Consider the following 22,072-nt stretch of genomic DNA (forward strand, 5'->3'; position numbering starts at 1 on the left):
TCTGTGCTGTTGGCGGTTGTCCTGCTGGGCTGCTTGTACTGGGTCTGCCTCGTGTAGGATACCCCCAAACTCCTCCTGCTCAAAGCAGTGAGCAGAAGGCTGAGGTGGCTGCTGGGCTCCGCCGGTTGGTCTTCTCCAGGACTGTGCTTGGTTGGCATTGTTCAATGGGCACTCTGGTCTCTTGTGCCCCAACTGCTTGCATCCGTAGCACCGGATCTGCTGCGCATAATCCCGGGCGTTGAACCGGGCTGGCTGCCCATAGTTGTTTGCTGGTGGCATTGTGGGGTTGCGTTGTGCTGGGGGGGTGATATACGGTAGTGGTTGGAGGTGCTGCCGGTTTGTATTCTACTCGAGTAGGGACCTTGGCTGCTGTCTGGTCTAGTTTTCGTACATCCATGTATTCATCGGCCAAACGAGCAGCTTCAGGTAAGGTAGCGGGTTTGTGGTCCCTGACCCACTCTCTGACTCCTGCAGGTAACCGGTCAAAGCAGTGTTCTAGTAGGAATACTTGCAGCACCTCTTCCCCAGTTACCGCCTGGCACCCTGCCATCCAGTGTGCTGCTGTGCGGTGCACCCTACATGCCCACTCCACATAGGAGTCGCCAGCCTGCTTGTTTGTGTCCCAGAATCGCCTCCGGTACGCCTCAGGGGTAACCGCATATCGGGCCAAAAGGGCATCTTTTACTGCCCGGTAACTTGTAATTTCCTCCTCTGGGATGGCTCTAAAAGCCTCACTGGCCCGGCCGGATAACTTCCCAGAGAGGACGGTGACCCATTCTTCTGCGGGCACCTGGTGTAGGGCACACTGCCTTTCAAAGTCAGCCAGGAACCCGTCTATCTCTCCTTCAGTTTCAACAAAATGTCTAAAAGCAGCAAATGGTACCTTTTTCCTCCCATTATTATTGTGAGGTACCTCTGCTGCTGCAGCTCCTCTTCCCTGGAGCGCCTGTTGTGCTACTACTGCTGCTTGCACTTGAACCACAATATCCACTGCAGGGTTGGGGCCAAAGTGTGCCAGCCTTATCTGGACTGCCCGGTTAAACTGTATCTCCTCGGGTGTTAGATCCAGCAGGCCAGGCACATTAGCTCTCTCCATTCCCTGTGCTGCATCCATCTCCAACAATATAGCAATAATCTCCCTTTTCTTGAGATTACTTGCTGATTGTCCTCTGCGTTCCAAAATATCTTTAAGGGTAGCACGCATTAATTCTTCATACTGCATTTCCAATCTGGGGTGTGTAGCTGGCCTTCAGGGCGGTGGGATTCATCCCGTCGCTTGCCACCAATTGATACGACACTCACCGCCAGGGGAATGAAGCCGCCGTTTAGTCGATAACCCCCTTTCTCCAGAAATGCAATTTTAGTCCAGCCGATCGTAAAACTCCCGAACGGAGTATATGAACGCGGCAACGCCCGATCAGCAATCCATCCGAAATCCTTTCACAGCTAGAAATAACCGAAAAAGCTGTCCCAATAGTAAATCCCTCCACAAACGAGACAAAGCTCCGTCTTGAAGGTCAAACAGGAATGTGTTTAATGGGGGCTACCTGCCCGGTATTTATGCGGGTCTCCACAAGGTGGACACTCCCCTAGGGGACCTTGTGGAAGACTGTAAAACATATTGGACAGTAGCCAATCGCAGTGGCTTCAATATAAGCCCTTCCCATCTTACCCATAAATCCTTCTCTATCCCGGAGATAATTAGGAAGAAACCTAATTATCTCCAAGGATAGGGACCATCGCCATTTTAAAACATAATAAGAAAATTACAATAAAATACATAAAGTCAGAAATACCGATTGCATATGGTTCGTGTAACGTATCCCTATATAACCTGGATCTGAGGGCATATTCGTACCGAATAGCGCTCAGGTCCGATGTACATAGTTCAATCGCCATGGAGTCAAAGTCTCTCACAAGTCCTTCGGTATACGAATGACTCCATGGGACGGCTACCTGGGTAAAGTCCATACGAAGGATAGAAACCCCCGAACTAACCGGTGTTCGTACGCATCAACGAAATAGAAGGTGGGCGGCAGCCTCCAGCGGTGTTCGGCAGATAAAGTATCCGTTTTTAGTTCCATAGGTTTTGCACCGAACACCGCTGATTCTCCTCGTGTCCAAAATGGCCGCCGCCTCGTGGTCGGCATACGAACAACGACCACCCGTACGAATGGAATGGAGAGGTGTCTGCGGTTAACCGCAACGTTCTAATTGTGGTCAAGGTGTTAACAAGCAGCACACTCCTCTCCTGGGTGGCCGTTTGTTCGGTAGTTTAAATCGGTACTAGGGAAAACAGACGAACAAGGGCATACGGACAGGAAATCCATGAAATCAAGGCAAACAGACGAACCAGCAATATAAGTCTATACAGATGGCTTTGTCACACCATCACCACCAGAAACAGCCTTATCAGCATCGCTTGCCGGACCTGCGGCAACGCTGGAAGAGGATTGTGAGGAAGAGGAGTCAGAGGAGGAATGTGGCTTTAAGGAGGAGGTTGAAGACCAACCACAACAGGCATCCCAGGGTGCTCGTTGTCACCTATCTGGTACCCGTGGTGTTGGACGTTGCTGGGAGGAAGAACATACCTTCAGTGAGATCACTGAGGATGAGGAACGGGACATGAGTAGCTCGGCATCCAACCTTGTGCAAATGTGGTCTTTCATGCTGTCGTGCCTGTTGAGGGCCCCTCGTATAAAAAGGCTGAAGGAGAACGACCTGTACTGGGTGTCCACGCTACTAGACCCCCGGTATAAGCAGAAAGTGCCTGAAATGTTACCGAATTACCGCTAGTCGGAAAGGATGCAGCAGTTCCAAACTAAATTAAAAAGTATGCTTTACACAGCGTATAAGGGTGATGTCACAGCACAATGGGAATCTAACAGGGGAAGAGGTGAAAGTAATCCTCCTCCTCCCACGACCACGCCGGCAAGGACAGGACGCTTTACAGGCGTGTTGTTGATGGAGGACATGCGGAGCTTTTTAAGTCCTACAAATCGCCACAGCCCTTCGGGGTCCACCCTCAGAGAACGACTCGACCGACAGGTAGCAGACTACCTTGCCTTAACTGCAGATATCGACACTCTGAGGAGTGATGAACCCCTTGACTACTGGGTGTGCAGGCTTGACCTGTGGCTTGAGCTATCCCAATTTGCGATAGAACTTCTGGCCTGCCCCGCTTCAAGTGTCCTGTCAGAAAGGACCTTCAGTGCAACAGGAGGTATTGTCACTGAGAAGAGAAGTCGCCTAGGTCAAAATAGTCTAGATTACCTCACCTTTATTAAGATGAATGAGGGATGGATCCCAAAGGGACTGACAGTGGGCGATACATTTGACTAAAAAAGGCCTGATGAGATGAGCTGCCTTGGGCTAAAAATGGTCCACACGCTGCTGTATTTTATTTCTGAATGCCGGATGACTTGCGTGACTTATCCGCCATCAACTAGGGTTCAAGTCGCAATGTTTTAGGGCACTTTCTGCCTGGGAAACAAACATCAATTTTTCTGGCCGCTGCTACAGCAGCTGCTGCAACAATACCTAATTTTTCAGGCATGTGTACATGCCTAATTTTTCTGGACACTGGTGCTGCACTGTGGCTTCAAAAACCAAACCAAAAAAAAGGCACATAACAGGGATTAAACTGATAGGAATAGTACTACTTAACACACCACTCCTATATGGTGGCACATTAGATTGCACACGCAGTGCCCCAAATTTGAAGTAGGAGGACCGACCAAGCATCTTTTTCCATCTCCCGGTTCCTAAAATCGATGCCATATACACGTCCCCTGATAGGGGACGTAACAGGGATTAAACTGATAGGAATAGTACTACTTAACACACCTTATAATAATGCAGAGAGAGGCAACGCAGAGAGAGGAGTCTGAAGAAGAGGAGTCAGAGGAGGAATGTGGCTTTGAGGAGGTGGAAGACCAAACACAGCAGGCGTCCCAGGGGGCTTGTTGTCACCTTTCGGGGACCCTTGGTGTTGCACGTGGCTGGGTGGAGGAAGAGACCTTCAATGACATCAGTGAGGACAAGGAATGGGACATGGCTAGCTTGGTATCCAACCTTGTGCAAATGGGGAGTTTGCAGTTGTGCAAATGGGGAGTTTGGTCTGTCACTGTGAAGCGGGCGTAACCCTTACACTACCTGATCGATACAACATCATACCTGATGTTTTAAAGCACGTTATTCCAAACAATTTAGGAATGTTATGTGATTTATGCCCTTTATGGATTAAAACCAGACTCTGCATCAACTATGTAATTTTCCATGGGAGTTTTGCCATGGATCCCCCTCCGGCATGCCACAGTGCAGGTGTTAGTCCCCTTGAAACAACTTTTCCATCACTATTGTGGCCAGAAAGAGTCCATGTGGGTTTTAAAATTCGCCTGCCTATTGAAGTCTATGGCAGTTCGCCCACTTTGCATGTTCGCGAACGTTTGCGGAAATTCGCGTTCGATGTTCGCGAACGGAAAATTTTATGTTCGCGACATCACTACAAAAGAATAATCAAACCAGATTTTTTTACACTGCAGATGATTAACTTTCCTGATTCAAGATTAACTATCCCTAAATTTAGAAAATACAATATCTCTGGAAAATAGCTTGGAGTGCTATACTTGGCAAATTACCAGTAAATATATTGTTCATTTATTCCAACTGCAGGAATGGAATGTGGAACTATATATTTCCTCAGCTGATTATGATTTCAAAGGTTTGAAATCTGACCAGCATTATCCAGGAATATTTCTGCTTTTAGCAACATTTTTCCAGCGCCGGAAGCTCTCCTTCTGCTCTCCTCCTCCTCTCCGCCTCCTCGGTTGAATGCGCATGCGCGACAAGAGCCGCGTGCGCATTCAGCCAGTCTCATAGGAAAGCATTTACAATGCTTTCCTATGGATGCTGGCATCTTCTCACTGTGATTTTCACAGTAAGAAGCATGCAAGCGCCTCTAGCGGCTGTCAATGAGACAGCCACTAGAGGCTGGATTAACCCTAATATAAACATAGCAGTTTCTCTGAAACTGCTATGTTTACAGCAGGCAGGGTTAATCCTAGCTGGACCAGGCTACCAGACCACTTCATTAAGCTGTAGTGGTCTGGGTGCCTATAGTGGTCCTTTAATGCCCATTCTTGATCCCTTGTATCTGGCTATCCTCAATTTTTAAAGAAATCCTTATCTTAACTTTCTGTACGTCATTAATGTAAAGTAACCAATGGAATCAGGTGGGTGTATCTTCTTCTATTGATTGTCATATAGACTTTGATCAATAGATGGTGTTGTAACACCACAAGAAATTATTATTAAAAATTCCAACTACCACTTTGTATAAGGGGTTATTTAAATTTCGTGATGCGTTTCATGTCACATCTTATTTTTTATGGGTACCCTTTATCAAATATATGTCAGTCTTCAAAGAATTTTCTTAGACTGATCATCTACTTTTTGGGCTATAAAGTATGATTTTGATGCATTTTAAATTTAAAACTGAAAAATTTGTTACTTAAGAATTATCTTTTTGTGGTAATCCTGTGTCTGGTTTTCTTAGTTACACTGAAAAAAGAAACCCTATCTCTGGTCAGTGTTTATGTTAGCAGCACTACTTTGGTCAGTGTTTGAATAGAGTTAGCAGGAAACAAAAATGGGTCTAAGCTTTGCATTTTGTTACATCTTAACATATATATAAATTCCTGACAATATATGTAAATATATATACACACACAAGTTAAATCTTGTATGACATCTCCAGTTTACAAGTGGCATTATTTTTATCCCTAATTTTTCTAAAGTCAAAATCATGATCATGTTGTATCATTAATATATGTTTGATCACAAAAAACAGATAAGTAAAATAGTAGTTTCCATTCATGTCCCAAATACAATTTGTTAATGCTGTTTTTCTGTGCCACCTGCTAGTGGTCAGTCTCGCAGGTTGGACATTCATGTAGTAGACATAGTTTGTAAGCAAAAGTCTCAAAATCTAAGACTGTATAAGGATTTCTTTTGAATAATTCTCAAATATTTTTTGCTAAATCTATAGTTGCAGGCCAGGTTCCAAGTCGTGGAATTCTGAACAAGACATACGATGATTTTAAGAATAAGAAAACTAATACATATGTCTCAAACATCAAAGAAATGGCGAGCAGGACTTTGAGATCTCTTAAGGCAAATTCTATAACTGTTAAAATCGGTGCTGGAGATAAAAAATATGGCTATTACAATGGACCCCTGGAACCATCTACATCCTACTGGTATTGAAATTTGCAGATGATTGTATTGTGCATTCTTTATTTTTTTATTATTCTACATTGTGAAATTAATTATAGCTGTGGATTAAAGATTTTTTATAGAAAAATTCAGCTTTTGGGATAGCAAGTTACCTATTGACTTCAATTAAGGAATTGGTATTCAGTAAGCAGAGTAAACCCAACCAAAATCTTAACCCTCTTAAAGGCAGTGGAAGTGTAGAAAAAAAAAACATTAAAATACTAGGCAGAAAAAATACTTGTAGGTGTGCAGTGTATACAACAATATAATACTAAAATAAACAGGTTCCAGTTTTAAAATGCTTTTAAAAGAAAACACCACACTAGTACCTTATGCAGCAATAGCAGAGGAACTACCACATTTTATTTTTACTAATACCAATTTTGCTATGAGTTTTTTGATATATTCTTATTGACAGAATTTCAATATAGTATGGCAGTGCTACAATTTTATACACAACTGATCTTTGCACATAAACATTCTATATGAAATACATCTTACATAAATTGTTCGCAAAGAAACTACAATGTGAATTGTACAGTTTCAATAGAAGGTCTGCCTCAACTCATTAAAAGGAGAGCTTTTATCATATTTTTAAGTTTCCATATTTTTTAAGTTTTAATAGATAAAATAGTTATGTTAATATATACAGTTGCCACAAGCTACTATTAACTCTAACAGCATGCCTTAGACTCAAAATTAATTTATTCTTCAAGTTTGGAGAAAGAATGTATTTTCTAGACTTTAATAAAGTTCCAAATATTTTTTTTAGGATTAGTGTTGCTGGATTCACCGACATTGAGTTTGATAATGCCACAGGAACCATTCTGGAGGATCGCTCCGTAGCAAAGTTTTCTCCTTTCTCAAACGAGATTAAAACATCTGTGAATTCATCTCAGAACACATCTCAAAACTCAGGTATACCTGTAGTATAGCACTATGTGGAACTAAAAAAACAGCTTTATAATGAAAGAAGAAATTAAGTAAATCATTTATTAAGGATCAATCATGCTTATAATATGAATATATTGAATATCTTTATGACTTACAGTCATGGTTATATATTATTTTTAAAAGGGCTTTCCCACGCTATGCTATCTCAGTCAGAGCACTCTGAATGGTTGGCTTGTAAGCTAACCAAATAGAACGCTTTGACAGGCAAGTTCCACTTCTCTCTAATTGAGAGCTACCCCTTTTTAGTATCTAATTGAGAGAAAATATATATATAACATTTCATAATATTGATATTTTTTGATATATTGACTTTTTTCATATATAATAGGGAGGTAGGGGAGTGTAAGCCTCCCCTTGCAGATGACCTGCCTGCAAGTGATGACAACAGACCTAAAATGTTCACAAAATTGACATTTGGCAGTCCAGAACAGGGTTTGGGCTGCCCATCTAACTAGCCCCCTAGCACACAAGTGCTAATATCTCTGAGCGAGCAATAATTTAAGCAGAAACACTGAACATTCAGACTCTTACCACAATGACCACTTCTAATCACTGAAGTGGTTATGGTGGTTGGAGTAACTCTTTAAGTCGAGGCCTTTGTAAGACAAACCACCTTATGTTTAAAGTTATTTGAGAACATAGTTCTGTTAAATCTATCACTTTTCACTATCTATTTATAAACCTAGAAGTTTCTTTACTGATTTGAATATTACACCAATATGCAAAGAATATTATGTCTCCATGCTATCATACGATGCTTTTAATTTTAGGTGCCATAGCGGGAGCCGTGGTCGGAGGTATCCTGGGATGTACAGCACTGAGTGCAGCAATATTTTTCCTCTGGAAAAAAAGGTCCTACGACATTACTATATTGTATTACTTTGTAGGAGAGGCTGATCATGTTTTATTTAATTACCGTATATACTCGAGTATAAGCCGACCCGAATATAAGCCGAGGCCCCTAATTTTACCCCAAAAAACTGGGAAAACTTATTGACTCGAGTATAAGACTAGGGTGGGAAATGCAGCAGCTACTGTTAAATTTCTAAATAAAATTAGATCCTAAAAAAATTATATTAATTGAATATTTATTTACAGTGTGTGTATATAATGAATGCAGTGTGTGCGTATGAGTGCAGTGTGCGTATGAGTGCAGTGCGTGTATGAGTGCAGTGCGTGTATGAGTGCAGTGCGTGTGTGCAGTGCGTGTATGAGTGCAGTGTGTGTGTATGTGTATGAGTGCAGTGTGTGTGTATGTGTATGAGTGCAGTGTGTGTGCGTATATATTAATTGAATATTTATTTCCAGTGTGTGTATATAATGAATGCAGTGTGTGTGTGTATGAGTGCAGTGTATGTGAGTGCAGTGTCTGTGAGTGCAGTGTCTGTGAGTGCAGTGTGTGTATATGAATGAAGTGTGAGTGTGTGTGATGCAGTGTGTGTGATGCAGTGTGTGTTTGTGTATGTGTTGGTGGGGGTGGGCATTTAATATATTATTAATTATTATTTTTTTTATATTATTTTTTTTTGTATTATTATTTAATTATTATTTTATTTTTTTATATTATTTTTTTTTGTATTATTATTTAATTATTATTATTTATTTTTTTATTATATTTTTTTTTCGTCCCCCCTCCCTGCTTGATACATAGCAGGGAGGGGGGCTCCTTCCCTGGTGGTCCAGTGTCATTGGTAGTTCAGTGGGGGGGGTAGGGGGGCTGGCAGAGCTGTAACTTACCTGTTCTGCAGCTCCTGTCAGCTCCCTCCTCCTCCGCGCGGTCTGTGCAGCTCCCTCTGTCAGCTCCCAGTGTAAGTCTCGCGAGAGCCGCGGCTCTCGCGAGACTTACACTGGGAGCTGACCGAGGTGCTGAACGGACGGCGCGGACGAGGAGAGAGCTGACAGGAGCTGCAGGAAAGGTAAGTTACAGCTCTGCCAGCCCCCCTCTCCCCCGGTCTGTATTATGGCAATGCAAATTGCCATAATACAGACCTTGACTCGAGTATAAGCCGAGTTGGGGTTTTTCAGCCCAAAAAATGGGCTGAAAAACTCGGCTTATACTCGAGTATATATTGTATAGTCGCTGTTAGTGCCCATGTTACTGCAACCCTTTTAGCTATAATATGTTGTTTGTACTCTTGACACCAAAAATGTTTTGGTGTATAGATCATGCCCTTTCAGTCTCAATACTCATCTGTAGATTTCCTAATTTTAAGAGATTAATCTTCTTTAAATGTTGAATTATTTTGAGTATTTATCTTACATGTTATTCTCTTTACAGAAGCAATTCAGGCAACATGTCTAGAATATTAAAAAGGCAAGTTTTATCTTATGATATGCAAAATGTTAAACATTAAATATGACTCATCACATATTTATATTATACAAGCTACCAATTTTAACAATCTACACAAAATCACCTATATAAAAAATATAAAAGGGGAATTATTTCTGTGTTATATGATCAAAAACTGTTGAGACCTCATGTCAGAGAAGGGTTAACCTGCAAACTCCTACAGTTAAAGGAAAACTATAGTGTTAGGAATTCAAATATATATTCCTAACGCTATATTTCACTGGTGGCCATTTAGGTGACCGGCCCCCAACCGCAGGGAACAAAATGTAGTTTTGCTTACCTTTTCTCCCTTGCAATGTCAGTCTCCGTAGCTGGCCCGCCTCATTAGCTGAGGTCATTGAGATCGATGATCTCAGCTAATCCAATGCTTTTCCAGAAGAACGCATTGTGAGGTTATCAGAATACTACTTTTACTAACTGCTGCTAGTTCCACCTATACAGCATATCACATGTCCTTTTTATCCCAAATCTCTTTCTAAGATGAAATAATAATAAAAAAAAAAACAACAACCAACATCTAACAGTCTCTTTTTTCATGGCTATAACACAATCTTCATACACACACACACACACTCTCTCTCTTTTTTTTTGGCTGGATGGAATATAGTACATTTTGTAGTTTATACACTATATGAATATTCATACGTAACACTTTCTTTGTTCGTCCATTAAATAGGGAAGAAGACAATGAAACCTTTACAAATGAACAAAGGAGAAATATCTCTGCAGAGTTTAGGGTAAGTATGTTCATCTCTTTCGTGAATAATGCTTTTTTTTTCATAAAAAATATAGTCAGTTGGGTAATTTATTTGAAACTTAGGATGCAAGAGTAGCAAAACTAAAACATTTTAAATACCTGAATACCTGTTACATAGTTACATAGTTAAATAGTTACATAGCTGAACAAAGACTTGCGTCCATCAAGTCAGCCTTCCTCACATATGTTTTTGCTGTTGATCCAAAAGAAGGCAAAAAACCTAGTCTGTAGCGCTTCCAATTTTGCCACAAACTAGGAAAACATTGATTCTTGACCCCAAAATAGCAGTCAGATGTCTCCTTGGATCAAGCAGCTATTACCCCAAGAAATTATATCCCTGTATGTTATGTTTTTGGAAGTATTTATCCAATTGCAGTTTAAACATCTGTATGGACTCTGATAAAACCACCTCTTCAGGCAAAGAATTTGCCTGATCGAGAGTTATTTATTTGAATCTAGAAAAGCTACAAAACGGGCGTATATGTAGATTATGCTAACGTAGCGTACATATAAACATACTTTTAGTAATGACAGGAGGCAAATATTTTGCATTAAAATTTCTTTACTAAAATTCTGTAGCAAATAGATCTTACACTAATGAAGAAAAACAACCAATCAGAACAAAGGTCAGTAGGGTAAAAGAGGGCCTGACAATAGTAGCACCTCTTTCTCTGGAGCAAACAATAAAATAAGTAAGAACAAATCAGATAAAACAAACTATTTAAACATTATAGAAACAGTCGTAGAATCCAGACATAAGGAAGCCAGAATCTGTACGTCTCCGAATGAACGATGTCAAAGAGGTGGAGGCAAATGTTACACTGAAATGAAATAAAAAGAAGCAATGGGCATCTGAAGTGGCCAAATATCAGCATAAACAATACAACACCTAAGGCAAATTAATAAAGTTAGTAAAAATTAAATTGTGATTAAAGTAAAGCTAGTAAAATTAAATTATGATTGAAGTAATTATTAGTAAATTAATTAGTGATAAGTAAACTAACATAAAACATCACAATGCAAACAAGACTAACATTAATACATACACAATAAATCAAACAACTAGACACCATAAAAGAAATTGCGGGTAAAGAAATAATGCTGGGAAAAATATTTCCCTCATGTCATTAGTACGACTAAGATTATAGTTATACTAAGTTAGCATAATCCACAATTTTACAACATGACAGGAGGCATGATATTTTGCATTTCTAATACTGTGAAAGAAAAGCAAAAGAAGCATGAGAAGATTGACGAAAATATGAAAGATATCCTACCGAGTCCAATCTGAAGAACGCATAATATCGGTGAGAGATGAACGTGAATGCTGAGGAGTGTCTAGCCAATCCTCTTCCCCTACTGATGCAGAGCAGTCCACTCTACACTCATTCACCATGTCCAAGAAAGGTGGGGCATAATGGCTGTCCTCATCCCAGGATTACAGTATTGATCTCCGAGTTGGGCCACACATTTAGACCTCTTGGTTGGTCTATCCCTTTAGGCCTGGTGTGGGCTGGTCCCGCATCCTTCCAGTGATGTTTTGATGGAAAGGAGCATTCCCTAACATATGAGCTAGAGTCCCCAACGTTCTCCATATCTGCTATAAAACTCTGACCTGTCTGCTCAGTTGGGAGGTGAGTGAGCACTTTGGACATTACCTGTTCAATGGACGCTGCCATAGTGGCATTAATAATATTTTGGAAACACTGCATGGGAGGTGGAGTGTTGCTCATGATAAGTAATCCCTAGGATTTCCCTATGCTGTCTGGAGAAAGAGACATACATCAGTGAGAGCAGGACAAGTGCAGTAAACCTCAACTGGGGTTTACCCAGTAAAGACAGTAACAAGTAGCTGCTCTGTAATAGGTTCCCACTTTGGGGTAGAGCTCACCTCTATAACTCTTATCTGAGAGGGGAAGGTACTAACAAGGGGTCCCCCCTTAAACCTGTTGCTAGCTAATTGGGTTAAGTTATTTTATAAATTGGGGCTCACTCCAATTGTACATCAGAGGAATCCTCTGTAAGTAACAGACAGTTAAGCAGTCAGGTAAAACCAAGCATGTGGTGCCAATATATTTCTGTGGCCACTTAATCAGTAGAAGGCTCACCCCTAATCAACAAACTAGTGTGGTGTGAGCACAAATAAAGGGGGGGGGTCGATCACCCTACAAGTAATCTAGTGTATGATTGTACTATATATAGATCCAGGATCATAGAAGCAGCCATGAGGGACACAGCATGTACAGTACCTTCCCTTATATTATCAGCAGTGTATAGGATGATGAGATGTTAGGTTAAGAACATCTTCTGGCCCTTTAATATGGGTAATTCATAAGAGCAGCACAGTACTAATATGCAGTGTAGAGCTGGAAGTGAGGTGCAAAAATTATTCTGGCACTAGACACAGGAATCTAAAGAAATGGCAAAGTGGAAAGACCTAAAACAGGCCCAGATCGTGTGAATCCTGTTCTTGGCTGAAGATAGTCAATGAGAATCTTGTGATCTTGCACATGAGTGCCCCTGAACAAGCAAACAAGTGCTCCCCAACCACCTGTAACACCCTCAATACCCCAGGCAAAATAACAAAACACAATAAAACAGTGAAAAATCTGAGTGGTTGCGGTGCGTATGGCCTCAATGCACAGTAATAAAGAGAGCAAGAGCAGGAGGCCTGGAAAAGGACGAGTAAATGAAGGGGAAAACTGAGGGTAGTAATCCAATACAAATACAAACAAAACACAATCAAAGCAAAAATGTATCAGCATTGAAGCAATAAGGGAGAAAATACTTTGACCTGTTGCAGCAGGAGCAGCAAAGAAAGAGGAGGTGCTTGTATTGTTAGGCCCTTATATACCCTGCTTTTCTTTAGTGTAAGAGAGTATAATGCAAAATATGAAGCCTTCTGTCATGTTGTAAAACTCATGCACAGATTTCTTTCCCATTTCATAAGTTAACAATTATCATGAACTCACTGTTTACTAAGTAAAGTATTTAGTCTCCACCTTTACTAATACATTAAAGCTTTTTGTTTGAATTGATTTTATTATAATAACGATTATTGCAATAGTGTAATAATAATATTATTGTATTATTATAAGGAAATATTGGCTTAGCGCATTCTAAGTGCATTCTAAATGCGATCCTCTTTATTGTAAGAAGAAAAATGTATTTTTTTTAAACATTTGTATCTAAAACAGTGTTGATCTCTGGAAATGTTTACATATATTTTTCCCAAGCTAACAACATGAGATTTCATATAAAATACAGGAATTTAATGATTTATGTTAAAATAACTTGAATAATTTAACTTTTGTGTTTAGAGACTGAAGTCAGTTGGAATGGTCAGCACTGTAACATGTGAGTATATAATTACTGCTTTCTATGACAACTACATATTTTGGGTACATCTGTCCATTTTGTCTATTTGTCTGTCTGTCTTGTTTGTATACCCTATCTTACCAATTTGCCCATCTTGGCTTTCAGTTTATTTTTGCCACCTATATATATATTGTGTCATTTATAATTCCACTTTCACTAGATGAGCAATATTTGTTTTTATCATATCTTCTTTCAGAATATGTAGATAAAAGTAGATTCATTTGTATTTACTCTGCTTTGAAATACTAACCAACATCTTATTTTCTAAAGGTGAAAATGCAGAATCAATCCCGCCGTTGCCATCTCTGAGTGTTTATGTAGGTGACTATAATATTCCATAATTTAACCTTGTGTGCGTGCTAAACACATAAATACACATATAGAAAATTACAACTTATACATGAGTATTAAAAGTGCCACCTACATCGAATGCTTATCATAGATTTCTCATTCTGACCTTTAACCCCTTAAGGACCAAACTTCTGGAATAAAAGGGAATCATGACATGTCACACATGGCATGTGTCCTTAAGGGGTTAATGAAATCTAACCTTGTGAAAATGATTTCATAATATATTGTCTCTTTAAAAAATAAACTAAAACAACAAACATTTTTTTTTTTATCAAATTACATTCATTTAGTAGAGAGATGCAATACATATATTCCTTAAAATGATAAAGCAGATTGAAAGGAAAAACAAAATAATGAGATTTTTTTTTACAGAAAGGCAACGGCAATGACCATTGTTCTCATATTGTCTCAATATGCAAGAATTGGAAACATTATTTATTTAAAAAAAAAAATAATAATAAAATGGATGATTCTAATTATTTTATTGAGAGTAACATGGCACAGTAAGTGATTACTGATTGTTATTGATATGTTAAAGAGAGAGCCGTTGGTTGATGAAAAAGTTATATTTTGCATGTTGATACTAGGAGATATATGATGTAATATTACTATTTGATAATGAGTTTTGGAACTGCCATGTCCACTGGTAAATCCTGAGAAAGATTGTCTGGGATATTCTCCCATGTACTGTTGTATATTTAAAAATGTCTATATAATGTCATTTTTATTACAGGCAGTACCGAGTTCAGAAGATGAATTCATTGTAGCTTCAAATTTAAGAACAAATCAAGATGTTGCTGATTTCTGGCAAATAATTTTGGAAAAAAACATAAACCAAATTGTCATGCTTTCTGAAAATGACATGGTGCGTTAATTTATAATCTATTTTCTTTCGAATATTGAGGGTTGAAAATGTCCACTAACTGTCCACCTGATTAATAAACAAATTTAGCAGTAGCGTGATGCCTTCTTCATTTATATAACTCAGTAAGATATGTAACCTTTAGACTATTGCACTAGTAACTTGTTCATTCTGTCTTAAACACCTTTGGTGAATTTCTGGACTTTTTTTTATCTCAAATAGTTTATATAATGTGGATATGTTACACTAGTTGTTATTGAGGTGAGGTTGGGCCCAAAATATGTCTACTCTGGTTGGAATAGACATGTCCTGTTCGTCACATCCCAGAGCAGGAGAGACCTTCCTGACAGAGTGGAGTGTGTAATAAAGGCACATTGCCTATTATTTTATTATGATTCAATTAAATAATTATTTTCTGAGAACATTTTACACCTGAAGAATGATTTCTCAGGGAATGCAAAGTATATGATAAGGGTTCCTGTCAAAACAGTTTATATACCATTAAGACACTTATTTCAAATACTTATACTACAGTAAGTGACCTGACTCTGTACTTTAAATTCAACATTTCAGATCCTAGCAAGAGTAACCTAGGTCCCCCATAACCATGAATTAGCTTGGTTCCATTAGCCATCCTATGTGAAGAATATAGGTAGGGGCCCAAACTGTTAATCTGCCTAATGGCCCTGTAGGATCTTAATCATTCTCAATATAAGATGTTCATATATAGCTGTCAGGCCCACACTTACCTTTTCATGGCTCCTGAGCAGTCCACTGCTAACTAGTTGCGGGAGCTGCTATGTTGCAAGGAGAACTGGGCACACGAACACCAGCATCTCCCAGAGTTCCCAGTCTACCACGCCCAAGCATTCACCAGGAGACGTATTCAGTGGGGTCTGGAGTTAGGTGAATGTGTGTTCCAGCCTTTGAAAGGAGGCATGGCCAGGTTCTGTCTTTGTATTGGCTGACTGCCAACAGTTTACTGTGGTAGCCAATCCAGTTAAACTATGGGCAGAGTTAAAGAGCAAGAGGGGGTGTACCCCATGTTTAAAAGTCCAGCACAGACTGAGATGGTTGCTGGGTTGTCCTGTGCTAAAGTTACAGTATAGTGGTATCTCTTCCGGCTTCCTATTGATATATTTACCGTTTCAAGACTCTGACCCCTGGTATAAAGTGGTCCGAGTGCCTACAGTGCCCCTTTAAAGTTTTTATTTAATTTTTATTATAGCCAAATTATATACTTATATGATTTAAAATGCCGCTTATGCATGAATTAAAGCAAACACACCTGTACATGCACTATTATATACTGTCAGTATGTTTAACACTTTGTGATATGCCACATTTTTTATTGATTATTAATTATTACCTACTATGTGCTTTAGGTGGAAAGCAAAAATTATTGGTACAGAAATAAAACAAATACACACGGTGACATAACGGTGACTGCTGTGTCAAGTACTGACTTTAACAAATGGACTATGAGAGACATAAAAGTCACAAATGTGAGTATTCCACAAAATCTGAGTAATCTTTGCTAATAGATCATTATCAACATTGTCTTGGTATTTAGTAAATGTGACATCAAGCTCCATCAATGGACTTACTTTCTCTTGTGCTATTCACAAAATAATTATTTGAAAAACAGTTATAAAAGTACATACATTTTATATTGCATTTATCCCATCAATATAAAGTTTCAGTGATAAGACTTGTTTGAACCGCAATTCATCTGAATTTGGGCCAATTGGGTGATCAGTAAAATCCACTAACTACTAGCCAAAATGTAGAAGAATCATGAGAAAATTGAAACATGCATTGAACGAGCATGTGTGTTTTGATTCATGATCCTGAATTCCGTATGTAGCATCAACAAGATGCTTGATGGCTACGATACAGTAACTTAGTGTTTATTTTATTCACAGATGAAGTGAGAAGTGGCAGAGGGAGAAATGAGGGGCAATCAAAGAGCTATATTTAAATGTATTTATTATATATAAATATATATATTTTTTATTGATTCTCATGTCTTTCCCTCTATTGTTTTTTTGTACTTGATCTGTAACACATTTAGCAGAAACATGCTCCTATTAGTGTACTGCAAAATATATACATAATATTTATATTAATACAAAAATAAAAGTCATTCGCTCACTCCCATCACTCCTGGGCGGCAGCAACGACCACAGTACACATCAGCTCCAATACATGTAGTAAAAACCAAAGAAAAGTTACCTGCACTCTCTCCCTAATCCCTATGTATATTTAAACAAATGGAGGTCATTTAGTTACTCCAATGGCCACTGGAGGGAATGCCCGCCTGCCAACGTCAAGGCCCCCTAGACGGGTCCTACTCCGACCCGATATTTATCTCTGATATTTATATTATTCATATATTTTGCAGTACACTAATTGCCACATTTTTGAACCCTTTCAGTTTATCTGGTTCATTTCCTGAATCAGTTTTTTGGTAGTAGAATTATTTTGAGCAAAATCGACTGAATTTTTTTTTTTCGAAAAATGGTTTGGCTGAGCACAGGTCTGACCTATCCACTGCATTAGAGATTGCATTTGAAGCTGCATAATAATACAATTTTCTCATGAGCACAAAAACATGATCTTTATAATGCATCACTTCCAAATCTTTTAAGTTCTGTTGGAGCCAGATTCTCTAGATTTTGAATTTGAAGGCTCATATCTACTAGTCTTCTAGTATTGAGATTTTTAAGAACAAATCCTTTACATATAAAGTTTTCCTTAAAAAATTATCACTCTTCAATAAAAATTCCTTTAAAACAATATTTGTGTGCCATCTAAGTGAAAGGAGCCAAAATGTTATCTAAGATATATATATATATATATATATATATATATATATATATATATATATATATATATATATATATATTTAAATATGTGCAAATTTGATCAAATGCCCGAAAAAAGTCTTTACTGCGCCAATGCCACAAAAAAGCCCAGTTACTACAGTTGCAAGAAAAAGTATGTGAACCCTTTGGAATGATTTGGATGTCTGCACAAATTGGTCATAAAATGTGATCTGATCATCATCTAAGTCACAACAATAGACAATCTTAGTCTGCTTAAACTAATAACACACAAAGAATGAAATGTTGCCATGTTTTTATTGAACACACCATGTAAACATTCACAGTGCAGGTGGAAAAAGTATGTGAACCCCTAGACTAATGACATCCCCAAGAGCTAATTGGAGTGAGATGTCAGCCAACTGGAGTCCAATCAATGAGATGAGATTGGAGGTGTTGGTTACAGCTGCCCTGCCCTATAAAAAACACACACCAGTTCTGGGTTTGCTTTTCACAAGAAGCATTGCCTGATGTGAATGATGCCTCGCACAAACAAACTCTCAGAAGACCTACGATTAATAATTGTTGACTTGCATAAAGCTGGAAAGGGTTATACAAGTATCTCCAAAAGCCTTGCTGTTCATCAGTCCACGGTAAGACAAATTGTCTATGAATGGAGAAAGTTCAGCACTGCTGCTACTCTCCCTAGGAGTGGCCGTCCTGTAAAGTTGACTGCAAGAGCACAGCGCAGACTGCTCAATGAGGTGAAGAAGAATCCTAGAGTGTCACCTAAAGACTTACAAAAGTCACTGGCAAATGCTAACATCCCTGTTAGCGAATCTACAATACGTAAAACACTAAACAAGAATGGATTTTATGGGAGGATACCACAGAGGAAGCCACTGCTGTCCAAACAAAACATTGCTGCACATTTACAGTTTGCACAAGAGCACCTGGATGTTCCACAGCAGTACTGGCAAAATATTCTGTGGACAGATGAAACCAAAGTTGAGTTGTTTAGAAGAAACACACAACACTATGTGTGGCGAAAAAGAGGCACAGCACACCAACATCAAAACCTCATTCCAACTGCGAAGTATGGTGATGGGGGCATCATGGTTTGGGGCTGCTTTGCTGCGTCAGGGCTTGTACGGATTGCTATCATCGAAGGAAAAATGAATTCCCAAGTTTATCAAGAAATTTTGCGGGAGAACTTAAGGTCATCTGTCTACCAGCTGAAGCGCAACAGAAGATGGGTGTTGCAACAGGATAATGACCCAAAGGATAGAAGTAAATCAACAACAGAATGGATTAAACAGAAGAAAATACGCCTTCCGAAGTGGCCCAGTCAGAGTCTTGACCTCAACCCGATTGAGATGCTGTGGCGTGACTTCAAGAAAGCGATTAACACCAGACATCCCAAGAATATTGCTGAACTGAAACAGTTCTGTAAAGAGGAATGGTCAAGAATTACTCCTGACCGTTGTGCACGTCTGATCTGCAACTACAGGACATGTTTGGCTGAAGTTATTGCTGCCAAAGGAGGTTCAACCAGTTATTAAATCCAAGGGTTCACATACTTTTTCCACCTGCACTGTGAATGTTTACATGGTGTGTTCAATAAAAACATGGCAACATTTCATTCTTTGTGTGTATTAGTTTAAGCAGACTGTGATTGTCTATTGTTGTGACTTAGATAATGATCAGATCACATTTTATGACTAATTTGTGCAGAAATCCATATCATTCCAAAGGGTTCACATACTTTTTCTTGCAACTGTATATGCCCAACAACCCCTTGTCAGGATCGGGACAGGGATCCAACACGCAGAGTACAAACAGTAGCCAGATACGTATACCGGACCTTAGAATGGCCGGACTAACGTAAGTAGTACAGTATAGAATGGTCAAAGACAAGCCGAGGTCGAGGGTAACAGAAGACAGGTAAGCGAGAGACAAGCCGAATCAAGGGTAACAGAGATAAGCAGAGTAAGGTAAACAAGCCGGGTCAAAACCAAAAGGGATAATAGAATACACAAGCACTGAGTGACTAGAACAAGCTAGAACCACGACAGGGCAATGAGCTAATGAAAGAAGCTCTGTTAAATACCCTGTTCAGAGCAGTAACCACGCCTCCGAGGCGTCCTGATTGGTCCTGCAGCAATTGACTGACAGGTCATTCCGGGGGAGTGTCCTGATGACTACTTCCTGCCTAGATGCTGTAAAAGGCAGTCACTCCCTCGCGGCCGGCCTAGCATGACCGGATAGACCGCGGGGAAGGGAGCCATCAGACTGTCTGCATGGAGGAACAGCTAAGTCTCTACCTCTTTCGGAGGTAGAGACCACAGGTACCCTGACAGTACCCCCCCTCTCAGATACGCCCACCGGGCGGAATGAACCGGGACGAGATGGGAAGCGAGAGTGATACGCCCTGCGGAGACGGGGAGCATGAACATCCTCCTGAGGTACCCAACTCCTCTCCTCAGGACCATATCCCTTCCAATCAACCAGATATTGTACTCTCCCCCGGGAGATTCGAGAATCAATAATAGAGTTAACCTCATACTCCTCCTGACCCTCCACCTGAACGGAGCGAGGAGGGGCTATTGTGGAGGAAAATCTGTTACATATGAGTGGTTTCAGCAATGAAACGTGAAACGAGTTCGGGATGCGTAAGGTATTAGGAAGAGCTAAACGATACGCAACTGGATTGATACGGGTCAGCACCCTGTAGGGTCCAATATAACGAGGAGCGAACTTCATGGAGGGCACTTTTAAACGGATGTTCCTCGTGCTCAGCCATACCCTATCACCAGGAACAAAGACCGGAGCCGCCCTTCTACGTTTATCAGCGTGTTTCTTGACCAACATAGAGTTGTGCACAAGGATTTGTCGAGTTTGATCCCACAACTTCCTCAAATTGGCAACATGAACATCAACCGACGGTACCCCCTGGGAAGGAGAATCCGAAGGAAGAATAGACGGATGAAAACCATAATTCATGAAGAAGGGGCTTGAATGAGTAGAATCGCAAACGAGATTGTTGTGTGCAAACTCCGCCCAAGGAATCAAACCGACCCAATCATCCTGGTGTTCAGAAACAACGCATCGTAAATATTGTTCAATTTTCTGGTTGGTACGTTCAGCAGCTCCGTTAGACTGAGGATGATAGGCAGAAGAAAAGTTTAATTTAATACCAAGTTGAGAGCAGAAGGACCTCCAAAAGCGGGAAACAAATTGGGAGCCTCTGTCCGATACAATTTGAGAGGGTATCCCATGTAGGCGAAAAATCTCCTTAGCGAATATCTCTGCCAATTCGGGAGAAGACGGGAGTTTAGGCAGGGGAATGAAGTGTGCCATCTTAGTAAACCTGTCAACCACGGTGAGGATAACAGTCTGTCTTTTAGAGATAGGTAGATCGACAATAAAGTTCATGGCCAAACAGGACCATGGTCTTTCTGGAACCTCCAAGGGTTGCAGGAATCCACATGGAAGCGTATGGGGTTGTTTGGTTTTAGTACAAACTTCACATGCAGCGATGAACTCCTCAATATCCCTCCGTAAAGCAGGCCACCAGAAGTCCTTAGAGATCAACGCGTAAGTCTTGCGAATACCAGGATGTCCCGCCATCTTGCTATTATGTAAACACTGTAAAAGTTCCAGTTGAAGAGCAGGAGGAACGAAATGACGGCCCGCAGGAGTCTGCTTAGGTGCTAGATGTTGCAACTTAATGATCTCGGCCAATAATGGAGAATGAATCCTGAGATTCGTATTAGCAATGATATTGCATTTCGGAACTATAGAAGAAAGAACTGGTTCAGGTACAGTAGAAGGTTCATATTGGCGAGATAATGCATCGGCTTTAGAGTTTTTAGAACCAGGTCTGTAAGTCAGTACATAATTGAAGTGAGTCAGGAATAAGGACCAACGAGCTTGTCTAGAGGATAAGCGCTTAGCCTCCCCAATATAGGACAAGTTTTTGTGGTCCGTCAAAATCGTAATAGGGTGTAGGGTCCCCTCCAACAAATGTCTCCACTCCTTTAAGGCTTTAATGACTGCTAACAGTTCCCTTTCCCCGATGTCATATCTGCTCTCAGGCCCAGAAAATTTCTTAGAGAAGAAACCACAAGGGTGTAACGGTTTATCCACCCCTAACCTTTGAGACAGAACAGCCCCAACTGCTGTCTCAGAGGCATCGACCTCGAGCAAGAAAGGCAGAGTCGTATCAGGATGGACTAGAATGGGAGCCGAGGCAAAAAGTTCCTTGAGAGTCTTGAAAGCACCCAGAGCCTCCTTAGACCAGAACTTAGTATCAG

At 40.1% G+C, this 22,072-nt stretch overlaps 1 protein-coding gene across 1 annotated transcript in view; it reads left to right on the top strand.

Annotated features, from left to right (window-relative positions):
* The window catches only part of LOC134578544 (receptor-type tyrosine-protein phosphatase eta-like), a 101,121-nt gene that overhangs the window by 73,376 nt on the left and 5,673 nt on the right, over nt 1-22,072 (top strand). The window contains exons 23-31 of the mRNA XM_063437522.1: nt 6,050-6,260; nt 7,049-7,194; nt 8,001-8,082; nt 9,509-9,544; nt 10,260-10,320; nt 13,661-13,697; nt 13,989-14,035; nt 14,803-14,934; nt 16,317-16,436. Coding sequence (XP_063293592.1) covers nt 6,050-6,260; nt 7,049-7,194; nt 8,001-8,082; nt 9,509-9,544; nt 10,260-10,320; nt 13,661-13,697; nt 13,989-14,035; nt 14,803-14,934; nt 16,317-16,436 — 872 coding nt within the window. The remainder of the gene's footprint in view (nt 1-6,049; nt 6,261-7,048; nt 7,195-8,000; nt 8,083-9,508; nt 9,545-10,259; nt 10,321-13,660; nt 13,698-13,988; nt 14,036-14,802; nt 14,935-16,316; nt 16,437-22,072) is intronic.

Source organism: Pelobates fuscus, chromosome 12, assembly GCF_036172605.1.
Source record: "Pelobates fuscus isolate aPelFus1 chromosome 12, aPelFus1.pri, whole genome shotgun sequence".
Taxonomy (NCBI): domain Eukaryota; kingdom Metazoa; phylum Chordata; class Amphibia; order Anura; family Pelobatidae; genus Pelobates; species Pelobates fuscus.